This window comes from Symphodus melops (assembly GCF_947650265.1).
Source record: "Symphodus melops genome assembly, chromosome: 1".
In the NCBI taxonomy this organism is placed as follows: Eukaryota; Metazoa; Chordata; class Actinopteri; order Labriformes; family Labridae; genus Symphodus; species Symphodus melops.
In genome coordinates this window covers 47,232,702-47,246,523 of record NC_136691.1, presented here as the reverse complement: position 1 = coordinate 47,246,523, position 13,822 = coordinate 47,232,702, and the positions used below count along the sequence as shown (strand labels likewise).

General features: G+C 42.1%; 1 protein-coding gene across 1 annotated transcript in view; it reads left to right on the top strand.

Annotated features, from left to right (window-relative positions):
• Positions 1-13,822, top strand: part of LOC306820349 (transmembrane protein 132C) — a 261,260-nt gene that overhangs the window by 21,113 nt on the left and 226,325 nt on the right. Inside the window, exons 2-3 of the mRNA XM_079338168.1 lie at positions 6,561-6,801; positions 10,439-10,544. Of these exons, the coding sequence (XP_079194294.1) occupies positions 10,466-10,544 (79 nt within the window). The 5' untranslated portion in view covers positions 6,561-6,801; positions 10,439-10,465. The remainder of the gene's footprint in view (positions 1-6,560; positions 6,802-10,438; positions 10,545-13,822) is intronic.

Genomic DNA, 13,822 nt, shown 5'->3' with positions numbered 1-13,822 from the left:
CTCAAATTTGGGTCCCCAGGAGTCCGCGAACCATAACTTGGGAGTCCGTGGAATAATTTACAAAAAATGTTGTGTGCTGTGTCATTGAAAAAGCATGTGTACACACTGCACCAATAAAATCTATTAAAAGCTATTTTGTCTAATACTCCCACCATTTTAGTTTTGTGCCAATGCATGAACTGACCTGTCTGTCACTTCATAGTGTGCAACACACACAAAACAAAAAACTCAAAGTGAAAAACACCTCGGAGCCAACGTTTTCTCAATGTTTTTGAACTTGGAAAGTGTAAATGTAGCCTAATTCTATCGTTGCAAAGTTCTCTATAGGACTTGAATAATTAATAATAAACATCTGGATGATCTCTCCTTTGCTACCCCGAAGAAAACTATTCACCAGATACAGCAACGGAATATTAAAAACATTAACCCACATGACCCCATCAATATCAAATAAACGGAGTCATTTTAAGCACATTTGAAAAATTAAAATACATCATGAAAATCAACTTTGCCCTGTCAGAATTCTTTTAGTCTTTTTCACGTTTTGCAAATCTGCATTAAAGTACCCAATCCTGTTGCAACTTACAAAGACAAAATCTTGCCAAAATTGACTTCATCTTTGTCTCAGAGTGAGCAGCTGTGTTAGTGTGTTCAAGCCTGCGTGATATTTTTTGGCAATTCTGTGTGCTGCTGAACGGTTTCCAGGCATCGGTTCACAGACCTCGGTCAGGGGCAGAGAGATAACTTGGACACCGTTTCGACCACTTATGTCAGGAAAATAAGTCCATCTCTGGTCTTCTGTACCCTCTCCTCCTCTCCTCTCCTTCCCCTCCCACTTTACCATCTTTCTCCTCCCTCTCCGGCCTTCCCTCCATAGTTCCTTGATTCCTCCCTTTCTCACTATTTCCCCCCTACATTTCCTCCACTGTACTTCCCCTTTCCTCTCTCTTTCTCTCTCTCTATAATTGATAGCGCCCAGTGCTGTTATTTCATCCAAAGGACCCTGTAAACAAAATCGCCTCTGACAGAACCAATATGGAAATCTCTGGCAGTGGGGCAAAGAGTTATGGCCTGCCTCATGAAGTGTGTGTGTATCTGAGTGTGTGTCTGGGAAAAGTGTGTGCATGAAACTGGAAAAGAGTGCTTCTGTGTGTGTGTATATGTATGTGAGTGAGTGTGTGTGTGTGTGTGTGTGTGTGCCATTAAGACTAAGAGGTAGTTCTCCGTTCTGCGTAATAAACTCCAACGCGGCGAGTCATTAAGTGGAGTGCAAGCGTATATGTGTGTGTGTGTGTGTGTGTGTGTGTGTGTGTGTGTGTGTGAGTGAGAGAGGGAAGGAGAGCATGTGAGTTTGTGTGTGTGATGGGAGGGGTCAAGGCCAAATTGACATCAAATGGTCTAAATTAGCCCCACTTGTCTCCATTGATTTACGGTGGGCGAGTAAATTGCATCTGTAGAGAAGGAGGTGGTGGTGGGGTGCTTCTTGGTAATTGATCTCAGGCTGCGTGTGTATGTTGTGTGTTGGTGGTGACAAAAGCTGTAGAGGAGCTCACTGTCATCATGGCTGCAACACTTACATGTAACCTTTATCACACATGGGGGCCCGTACATGTGCTTGGACAGCCAGGGGGTGAGGGGATCTCTGAAAACATGTGGATGTCTATTCAAATGGATTCCAAGGAGCAAGAAAAGATAGATCTGAAAAGATTCTTTTTGAATGAATTAAAAGGTTTAAGACATGGATTTCCTTTAAATAGCTGTAGGACACAGTACAGATAATTATCGCGATATAATTTTTTTCGTACATTAACATTTTGAGGGATTTTGAATTTAATTCGAGTAAAGCCTCTTTGTTTATGTAAAAAAAGTGAAATACAATTTAACCTGTAATTACACCACCCAACCACTGGGAAAAGGGGGGCGCTCAGCCCGACATTAAAGAGAAGAAGAAAAAGACGTTGAATAGCCAATCATGTTGCAGGGATATGGGTAGGCGGGCTTACAGATGTTCGGAGCATAGACTGTAAAAATAGCCGAAATTAGCATTAGCGACACAGAAGAAAACATTGTGGACAAGATGATAAGAAAGGACACCCAACTTCAGGAGTTTGGAGACATTTTGGATTTTTATAGTCTGACAAAAACGAGTAACATGCTCTGTTAACTGTGCAGAACATAACTACACTACAGACCGTTTACTGTTTGACACAATATGACCCGTTATAAACATGCTAAAGGGAATAAATGACTAAACGTCCTAAACCAGTGTTAGTGTGGAGCGTATTGTAAAGAATATAAACAGCCTACTGGCCTGCTGCTAACTGAGGGTCCACACCATAGACTTAAGTGTTACAGGCCATCAGTGTTTCCAGCTCCATGCACTGGGCTCATGATGGTGAAATGACCCTGTTAAATTATAGTGTGATCAAGAATAATTAAACCGTAATTAACCATCTGCTTTCTTCAACTTTCACTCAGGAGAAAAAAAATCAGCTTTTAAATTTGAAAGACTCTATGCTGCAACATTTATCGCGATAATTGTTGATATCGACTGATGTGACATTTTTAGTCGCTCTCGCTCCGGCCTACATCAAAGATATCCTGTCAAATAGGCTTCTTAGTAGACATAAAAAAGCAAGGTTCAGTGTATAAAGAGAATAAAAGCACGATAATTCATGTATCATTTCCTAAAAGTTGCACGTAGGTGGTCACATTTGGTGGATCAACACTGCACACTTAAAGAGAGATCGTAATCAGGTAAAAAGTTAACTAAGAGAACAAAATTATTTTGGTAAAAATCTGACTTGTACTTTTTTAATTAGAGTCGTGAGTCCAGGTGTGTGATTATAGTTGTGATAATCTTCAGAATGTACCTGATTGTTTCTCCGTGTTTCCGTTTAGTAGTGTGTTTGGCTGTGTGTATAGTAAAATAGGAGCACACTCGCCTCCTACGCCTCTCAAGGCACACAACGGCAAAAACAACGACAAGAAAGTGCAACAGTCAGAACTCTCCTTTTATCTGGGTAGAGCAACAGCGTACACGGGTTTCAGCAAAAAAAAAAAAAGCCTTCATCTGTGTTCAGCAGCATCAACAGTGATGAAGGCTTTTTTTTAAAACACATCCTTTGCTGGCCTGTATGCTGCTGCTCTACCCAGATTAAAAGGTGGACATTGAGCTTCTATACTTTCTTGTGTGTGTGTGTGTGTGTGTGTGTGTACTTTGGTGTCTGTCCCCGATTTCAAATGGAACAAGGGCAGTACGTAATGTGACACAGAGTTATTGATTCCCTGACACACACTCACACACACACATTACGTCTCTGATTTACCGTGCCTGACAGGGGTCTTGTTGTGTGTTAATAGTGCAACAGAAACCCGTCAGAGTGAGATGGAAAGGCGTTCTCTGACATGGACTCAACGCTCTATGACATGACACACACACACACGCACGCACACACACACACACACAGATACACACAGGGCTTTACACAGACGCAAACGCAGTCTCCCAAAACACCCACGCAGACACACTGTCTGATGCATGCGCTGTCATATATGACAAACAGACCCACGCGGGGTCTCTCACTCACACGGCTGCACACTCTAAGCCTGAGCAGTCCTCTTCACCAGCTTTAATTGGATTCTAATGTATTCAGTTTGCTTCACTGAGCAAAGAGATGGCTGTGGTTTTCTGACCAGAGAGAAAGCGAGGGGGGGGGGGGGGGGGGGGAGAGAGAGAGAGAGAGAGAGAGAGAATCAGAAGTAAATAGGGAGGTTTCTCAATGGCGGTCGGCTTCCTCCAGCCTCCGAGTGGAGCATACAGTCTGAACAAGTTGTCGACAGAATTTATACAAGAGCTGTTTGACCTCAGAGAGAGGGAGAGGAGCACTGTGTCACTCGGCTCTCTTTTTCCCTCTCATCAGCTCTCTCAGCACTTGAATAAAAAGATTGAAGTCGTATCTTATGCAGTAGGGGAACGTATTTCTAGAAGCATCCGCTCTGACCCGAAATCAGTTCACCAAATCACAGTGCGAGTGTCTTCTCTGTTTCACCCACTCGCCATGCCTTCCTGAGCGCTGAAAGAGAAAATGAAGATCTATATGGGCACAACATGTTTACTCAAGCACAATCCTTGTATTTAATGACTTGTCGGTCCGATGTGTAAGACCGAAAAAAAATCCTCTCACTGTTTGGAGTGTTGGCAGAACTTCTTCAGTTCTTACTTTACACGTGTGTATCACCTGAAAATAAAGAAAATCATTGTTTTTAATGGTTGATATTTTTTTTTTAAATATCCACAGACCCCCAGGTTCCATGCATTTACATTGTAAGTGAGCAACAATAAGAGCTATGAGTGTTCCCTCCAAAGCTATAGTCAAATGTCTTAAATAGGTATGACATAACAAACAAGAGGTTCATATTTATGGTGTCTGTCTTCCTCTGCAGATACTTTGAGGAGTAAATGATAGAAAAGCACAGATATTTTTGTCTATATGAAATGCTCACAATACCAGACTTGTATGTTCCACAGACACTTCTCACTGGATTAGGACGACTGAAGTGACTTTTAAATAGGATTTATCTAAATAGTTGACCATGCAAACAGACATACTGATATAATGACTAACAAACATATACACGTGCAACATAACTGAAGATTCTTTATGAGACTGCCTTGTTTTTGGCTTTTAGAGAACGTAAAGAATTGTGTCCAACACATGAACAAAGCAGGACATTTTACTGATGATAAATGTGAGTGTCAGTGATGTGGAAACGCTTTGTAGTGACCATAAAAAAAAAAAATCATTTTGATTCTGATTTATCTGCCTAACAAGTCGGAGAAGATTCATGCTTTTCCTTTCAGAAAATGTGTGTATTCCCTGAACTTGATGTAAGGAAAACTGCTGGACTGTTAATCTGCATTTTCAGCACCACGGAACTGTCCGCTTGGCAGCACATAACACAAAGAGTCTGCACCGTCAGGCATCTTAAAGATCCAGTGCAATGATTTCAGACATTGCACTTCAGCTTGAAAGCACTCTATATGTGTGTCTCAAATGTAACTTTTTAAAAAAAAACTTTGGTTTGATGAGAACACCCTGATCCTCATGCTACAAACACCCTGAATCAAAACATGGAGACATAGTAACATTCCTGTATTGTCATCAAAATGACAGCGAGACAGGAGGCGTTCAACAACAGATTCCTCTTCAAAGGACTCACTCTGTGCACAACATTTTCAATACTTCTGTTAGGGCCACATGGAGGGTTTTTCAATTCCATCAAACTTCTTTTCACAGAACATAAGTTTTGAGTAATTACCAAACTGATGATCACTAAGAGATATATGGTTTGTGAACTCAATTGACCTCTCTTTAAATGATGAGAGAGAAAATATCCAATACAGATTCTGTATATTGGCCGATATCTTTCTTAGATCTGTCTTCAATCTGTAGAGATAGATAGACATTTATTCTGATCATCAAACACTTGTGGGGAAAAAAAGATGTGAAATGAAGGCACGGTGATCAATCAACTGTGAAGTAACTACACAGTGATAATGTTTGTTATCATTGGAGCACAATCAGCAGGTGAGAGGAGAAAAGAGACCTGCAGGTGTTATACAATAATACTCACATGAAATGCTTCTTGACTGGTGAAGAAATCTCAAACTATCTGTGCATGTCTGCGATAAACTTAGCCGATACCTGTAGTCCCTGGATATGTTAATATCGGCCGATATTATGGGCTGGCTGATTAGTCGGTCGGGCTCTATTAAAGAAGCACACATTTGGTGCTAGAACCCCAACACATAGATCACTATTAAGGTGTTTGTTCACTGTTTTATTACTCTAACTGTGTGTGTGTGTGTGTGTGTGTGTATATATATATATATATATAATATATATACTTAGTCTAAAAATCCCAAAACTGATATGACCTGATGCATTAGATTTACAGCCCAAAAAAAAAAAGCTTCTGTTGAACAATCAGTTTTGTTCATAAGGCCATGTCCTTTGTTAAACAATACCGTGAAATTGAGAAAGTGATGCTCATTGGGCTGAACCTTTGCAAGCCTGTTTCTGGTGGGTCACTCCATGGTGAAACTAAGATTGAGTTTGAGGCTTGGGTCCCTTGACTAAATGTCTTTGATTTAAAAAAAAAGAAAAAAAGAGAAGAAAAAAAAAAAAACTTCATAAAACTTTTGAATTTCGTTCTACTAATAAACATCCTGGCAGTTACTTGTTGGATCCAAGGAGGTTGAACTTTGGCGCATCGTGAACAGTCACTTTTCGAATGAAAGAGAGACGTGGGTTCCCTTCAAGGGTACATAAGTGTCATGTTTTTCTTCTGGGTAATATAGGGAATGTAATTTCCTGAGATTTAGAAGGTTTGGGAAAAGAAAGAGAACTGCCAAGTAATTTTAGATGACATTTTCATTTCCTCTGTCTGTCAATGATAGTCATTTAAGATATAAAAAAAACATTGAGATGAACCTGTTGGGGGACAGGGTATTCAGACAAAAAGTGTGATTTTCAGGTTATTTTCTGTCATTTAAGGAGTTTTCAGCCTGCGATGGAAGATGTGCAATGGACTTGGAATTCAAAGGTCATCCGACCACAGAGAAGCCATGTGGAGAGAAGCTGAGACGGGCGCAGACATGATCACTGTGACCTCAGGGTGGGCTCAGCGCAGCAGCAGACTGACAGTGATGGGAGAGACGAGGGTCTTCCACTTGCTGGGATGCATTTCTGCCCATGGCTGGAGTGTGCATCTCATCGGCGCTCTGCATGTTTCCAGGTGACGAGTAAAAAAAGCTTGTGTTATTTCTTGTGTCACTTTCAAGCCTGACTGCAGCTCAATTCAAACAGTCTGCAGTATGCTGAGTATTACAATACAACAAGATGACAACGTATCACCCTTTCTCAGCTTATGTTCCCGAATAAATGATCTTTCAGCTTCTGCTTTTTAAAAACCCATTAAGAGACTCATTAAAAAAAAACAAAAAATAACTTCAAATGTTTGCAATTGTTCTATGTGGCTATGTTGCTCCCCAAAATATCACAATACATAAACATTGCTGTCTGGATTTGTCTCTGTACTCTCATTTATGTAGTCATGTGGACTTTAAATAAATGCCTCAGTTTAAGTTTGGCTGTGACGATCAAAGTACAGTGAAAAGTGAATTACTACTCTTCTCATGAAGATTGTATTTTTAATTCATGAATGAGTTTCAAGGTCATCCAACAGTCATGATCTGCTGTCTGTGTCAGGTAGCACATGCAACTTTTCTTATTTAAATTTCAGACTCTTTTCATTTTACCTTGTTTTACTTCTTTGTATTCTTTCTCTGACTCTCCACACTCACTCGCTGTCACCCAACTTTTTTAACAGACCTTAGAATGAGAGCAACTGTTTTAAATAGTTCCTCCTAGGATTGAAAACAAAGTGCACAAAAAAGTCCAACAAGTAGCCAGTAAGAAAAAAAAGAAAAGAATGTAGGACTTGTTTAATTATGGAATGAAGCTGCTTGCATGGGACTAATCCTGACTGATAAAAGTAGAACAGGTCAGTGACTGTGGTCAGTACAGCAAGCAGTCACATGACACTGGGAGCCACTTTTAGAAGGCAGTCTTCATTTATCACACCACTATTCCAGATTGTATGTGAAGAGTTAATGACAGTGCAATCTGTGTGATGAATGCCTTCCTTTTAGTGATTTAATACACATTTGCTGCCTCTAGGCTTCCCTTCATAATGACAAGTGAAAGAACTTTCAAAGGACTGAAATTAATAGTTTTCTATTGATTTGCTACATTAAATTTGGTCTTGAGCGTTAGGTGTTTGATTACTTTTTTGGAGTTCATATGAGCAGAAAATATTTAAACCAGATGAGCTGTCGCTCTATATTCTTCCCTGGCATGTTTTCCTTTTACTCACACTTTGAAAGATGCCGTCTTTGTTTTCGGTCCCTAGATACATGAGGGATGATCTGCTATTCCTTTTTATTCTCTGTCAAATTCCCCCATAACAGCCAGTGGGGCCTCATTGGTATACAGACACTGTATTTGTACAAATATTACTTTTTTAGCGCACGCTTGCTGAACTAATGCCTTGCGTCCTCTGGGGCCCGAGGAGGAATTGTTCAGTTAAGAAAAAAGGATGTTTCAAGCTTAAGTCACAGAGAACAGTGCGCTTGGCGGAGGGAAATAATGCCAATAAGGGAAAATAGAGTAATGTTTTGAAAAGTGCTGATTTTATTGTGTTCTGTGTCTTAGAAAGACGGTGGCTTCATATGCAAGGCAAAGCTGGCTGTTTAATTGGAGGCCAGAACATTTGTATATTTTGCAATGAAAGGTGGGGGGCCAAAGGAACTAAAAAAAGCAAGTGGGAAAAATAGCTTCAAAACAGAGAGAAATTACAGAGTGTACATGTTTGAGATATTATTGATTAATGACGAGGGGAAAACGCTCACATATAATGCTAATTAAAGACAAATGAAGGGTGAATGTGGAGCAGTTTAGTGCCACCGCTTGGTTATTCTTCTTAAAATGGACGCTAGGGGATGCTGTCGCTCCTTGTTAGCCATCCGGTAGAGGCCATGGAGTCAGAGCGATAGAGAAGCAGGTAGAAAGACAGACGAACAGAGACAGCGAGGCTCACGTAGCCTATCTCCATCTCCGGAAATCCTCCCATCTCTCCGCCGACGGACTGATTTGCAATTCAATAAGTCACAATGTCATCTCTTTAGCTTTTACACATTTAGCTGACAAAGGGAAGCAGGCACACGGCCTCATGAAATATCGTCTCGGACTCAAAGAAGACCTTAATGTTCTCTCTGTTCAGCCCCCTTTTCCTCTCCCCTACACACACACACACACACACACACACACACACACACACACACACACATACACACACACACACACACACGCACATTCACTCGTCCTATCAATAGAAAGTGAATGAGTTTTATTACAAGGTGCCTCACGTTTTGCACCAGTACAAGCTGTCACACGCCACTGGAGGTGAATGTGATGTGAGTGCGAGCGCGTGTGCACACGCTCGTGCGAAGTTCGTGTCTATCGATTACAGAGGGAACAGGTGTAGCTTGTGTCTCTGTATGAATAATGCAGAGAGGCTTTGAAAGGATAAACAGCACGAGAACCAACGCACACACTTGACTGACACCACACAGAAAACCCAGAGAGACATAGGCCTGCATCTTATGTGGTATTTATTATTTAGTGTGTATTTTGTTAAACTTACGCCATTATTTATTGTCCATTTTGCATTAAAAGCAAAAAGACAAAAAAAAAAAAAAACATCGCATCCCTTGTTTCATATTTACCTTTAAACACGATTGCAATAATTGGCTCTAAATGGCACGTGTTTGGGATTCCAAAGTTCTTCCGTTTTTAAATACAAACACCTTGAACTTCCTCTGGCTGGCAGTAGTCTAGTAAATAGAAAATAAAAAATACTTGATAAATAACATGAAAAGTGACTGATAAGCTATTAAAAATATAAATGAAATCCCACACACTCCATTGGCTGCATTACAGTCAGTCAAATCGCCAAATCCCGCCCCCCCCCCCTCCTCCCTCCTCCCTCCTCAGCCCCTCAGCCCCTCAGCCTTCGCTGGCCCACCTCCTCTTCCTCCTCTCTCTCCTCTGTCGGCTGGTGGAAGCGTCAGACCTCCTCCTCTTTGGTCCTCTCCTCCCTCCATCCCGCAGACGAATGTATACAGCCTCTCAAGTTCAGTCCAGACGCGCACACACATGCGATACACGCGCAGCAACAGCAGGGCAGTCGGACAGAAGACACAGAGGGAGAAATGAGTAGAGAGAGTTCGGACGGAGCAGCTCCCGGGCGAGCGGAATTTGGATTTTATTTAACATTTAAGCCTTAACTGATAGAGTTTTCCGCAGGCTGTTTTTGGTTCAATGGTGCGCGTAAAGTTGACTTTTTAATCCTATATGGAAGTTCTTCGTCCACTCTGCTGGTCTGTGTGAACTTTAGAAGAAAGAAAAGTGCGATAAAAGAAGAGACAGTGAGCTTTTGCTGTCCCGTTTGGATAAATAACGCGGAGGAGCGCACGGGTGGAGGAAGCTCACCACTGGGGACAAACGGGTTCATCCCTCGGTTCTGCTTTGAAGGAAACACACTGCTGACTTTTGCGGGTGGAGGATTAAAAAAAGAAGCCCTCCTGCGCAGGAATTTCCCATCGGATGTTTTTCATTAATACTGTCCCCAGAAGGATTTATAGTTCCCTCCAAACCTCATCTGAGCGGTGTCTTAGGTCAAGCGCAGCGGGAGCGCAGTTTGGTCAATTTGAGATTATTTATGGCACCTATGCGGTAGTGATTTTTTTTGGGGGGACGAAAAGAGATTAATAAATAAATACCCCCTTTGGCCATCTTTTTTTTTTGAACAGTCCCGGAGGTTTTAACCGACTGGAGGGATGGAGACAGTGTCGAGTCGGGGAGGCGCGCCGGTGGGCTGTTGCCTCTGGAGGACGGTGCTTCTTCTCATGTGGAAAGGTAAGAGATGCAAATAGTGACGAAAACTTGTTGCCTGTTTCAGACATCGTGATTTAATTCAAACGTAGAAAATGGTTCTACACAATCAAGAAAAAACAATTCATGTGAAGCGGTTTATTTGAAAGTTGGAAGATACAGAAAGGCGTTTCTCTTTTCTGTTGCTCGGGGCTTGATTATAAGGAATGTCAAATCCACACTTAGTATTATATTTCCTCGTTTCCTTTTGTTGAGTCCTGCTATCAGTGTTTTAAAGTGGTAACTTACGACAAGGCGCCTCGTGGTAAACCAAAATGATCGCACCATAAACTTGTACCTGTTGGTATGTTCTTCTCGGTCATTATGCTGCGTAAATTTGAGCTTTGAGGAGAAGTGATGTCAGAATAAAGTGTGCATTCGGGATATCGAAGAAGGGAAACCCGACTCTAAACTCAGTTTATCCACTTCTTCCACCTCACTGAAATTAACGTCACAGCTCTCGTCTCTAAATAAATCTTACAAGTTCATCGTGTTGCCATAAGTTGGGGCTTTCTTTCCTTATTTTTAGAATGGCTTTGCGTGTTTGCCATATGCTGATCACAGATCGGATGTCATGTTTTGCAACATTAAAACACTGGTCTGGTAAAACATTTTTTTTTTGGCTAACAACGATTGATTATTCCATTTCAACACTGACACCTCCTGTATCTGCGCGTGTAAGGAATAATAACTAATTGACTAAGCCTATAGCGTCAAATGACAGCTGGAACTAACTGGTGCCATCAGAGACTCCCGAAGCCCAGAGGCACGGCGGCTGGCACTCCGATGTGCGTATTCCAGGTTTTCCGAGAAGACCTGATGGCATCATTTTCTTCAAATTATAAACTATAAAGTTGTTATTTTATATCTAGGCAAACAAATGAGACTCGATTTTACGCGTAACTTTCCCCACGCCATTGGGCTCTAGTTTGGAATCCCCTGTCAGCCGAGTGGGAGGGGATTTGTTATAATTTCAGGCCATTTTAAATGAAAGTGTCAGCTGTCCATCGTAAAATGTGCACACGAGCCTCTCTAAACTGACACGTTTAACATACACGTAAGCAACTTCAGTGAACGATCATTGAAATGGCATGCATTTTAGAAGGAGGCATCAAGAAAAAGTTGAGAGGGGTCAAGATCTCTCCCACGTGTGCGCCTGTAAGAAAATGCTGACCTCATTCAGTAAGTCTTTCAAAGGCTTTATTTTGCACTGACTTGTGGCGCGTGCCTGACCCAAACACAAAGTAACCAGTGTCTGAGCTCAGGGAGTCTCTTTAATTCAGTGCGTGTTACAACATGCGCAGATGTCGATCTGCTGTCTTGGGTTAAAACACTAAATCAGTGCTGAGATATTCAGAATTCAGCTAGGGTAACACCACCACCCACTTAGTCCGGGGGGGGGGGTACATGAAAGAAGAAGGCTGTCAGATATTTTAGGTTTGGATCCCTCTGAGTGCGCGCATGTCCGCCTCCGTTTTCCACACAAATGACAGTCCTTCAGCATTAGTATCACATTCCCATGAGTGTTTTCCGTACCGGAGCGCGCGCTTGCGTGCCCGCGTGTGTGTTAGTGTTTTAATCAGCTCCGATCACTCACGGCTCACTGAGCAGTTAACAGTCGCTGCGTTGTGCGCTCCGGAGCGCGGCGGTCCCCGTCGCCGTGACCGCGCGGCGCACGGCAGCACCGACAGGAGACCAGAGAAGGAAGGAAAACAGCTGTGGCTGCCAAAACGGCAGAGTAACCGAAAGATGAAATCAACCAAACAGTCCCTCTCCTCGCCTCCTCCTCCTATCCTCCCATCACCCCTTCTCTCCTCCTCTCCTCTCCTCTTCTCTTCTCTTTCTGCACATCAGTGATAAAAACAGTATCCTCCTTTGCCCTGGGTCTGTAGTTTTTGTCCGACAGTGGATGTTGCTCTTTGACTGCTGTTTAGTCGCTCCCTTGGCAGTTTGGCTGGCCAGGAGTATCCCCCTCTTTCCTTCTTTTCCCCTCTCTCTTTTGCATAAAAAAAAGGTCTTTTCCAACTTGGCTGTGGTTACACGCTTGTTATTGGGCATTGGGGAGCCCTGGCTCTAATGGTGTAATGGCCACCTAAGGCTTTTTAAAAAGCAAAACAACTCTCGCCTGTTTTTTTTTCTCTCTCTCTTCCTGCTTGTTTTTCTAGATTGAGTTTGCTTTCTTCCCCCAGTGCTTATTTGCTTATTCCTGCTTGTTTTTCCATCAGTGGCGCAGGCCGTTATTCACCTGTGTTTGTGTGTATCCTGCTGTCTTTTGTAAAACTTCAATAGTGTCCTGACCAAAACCACTGCAAGAAAATATGCCACTTCAGCATTTTCTGTTTTATTTTCCCCTTTCAATTTATGCTTTCGGTTCGCAGCCCTATAGGCCTCATCACTTAATCAAGGACTTATTTATTCGCCCTCTCTCCCTTCAGTCGCCGCTGTAACTCTCTTCTTACACCCTGTGAGGCGTTTCCTTTTCCATGTCACTCCGTTTCGTTGTAATTACATCACTATGTTATTTCATCATACAGGTTGGCTCCAGATTCGTCGTCATCGTTGTCTATTGGTTCAAAAGCTGAGCAGCAGCGAGACACTTTGGTGTCTAAAGGCTCTGAGGCTGAGCATTCTCTTTGGGGGGGAGAGGGGGGGGGGGTCATGACTTGGCTCTGTGTTCTCTGCAGGAGGTCTGCTGTGGGCGGGCAAATTCCTATTATACACCTCGTGCAAATCAAACATGAAGTCAGCACATGAGGGAAGTTTCTCTCTAGCCTTTTAGTTTGTGAAATCTAGCTGCAAGCGTTGCTAATGTTGAAGTCAGTGCTGTTAGAATGAACTGTTCTCTGCTTGCTTCATATAATGTGTCAACTAGAGAGCAATGACACTTAGTATTCACTTGTCTTTATTAGTAATTCAATGTTCATCTTTCTTTAAAAAAAGATCCTTTTGTAATTTTAGATATTGGTTTTTAATTGAGGCCTCACAACAGTAAAATCTCAATATCTGCAAGTCTTCAAGCATGTCAATGGACAGAACAGAAGCATAAATATTCATGTAGTGTTTACTGATCGTCTCAGTGGTCCGTTTCTCATTTTAATACCGACACATTTGTTGAAGTTTCCCCTTTTTTAAAGTTCTTTATGCGTGAATGTGTGTGGAACGGCTATGTGACAAAGATTGTACGATATGTGTCAAACACTACTCAAAGAGTGCGTGTGAGTGTGTGTGTGTGTGTGTGTGTGTGTATGTGTGTCTGCCAGTGT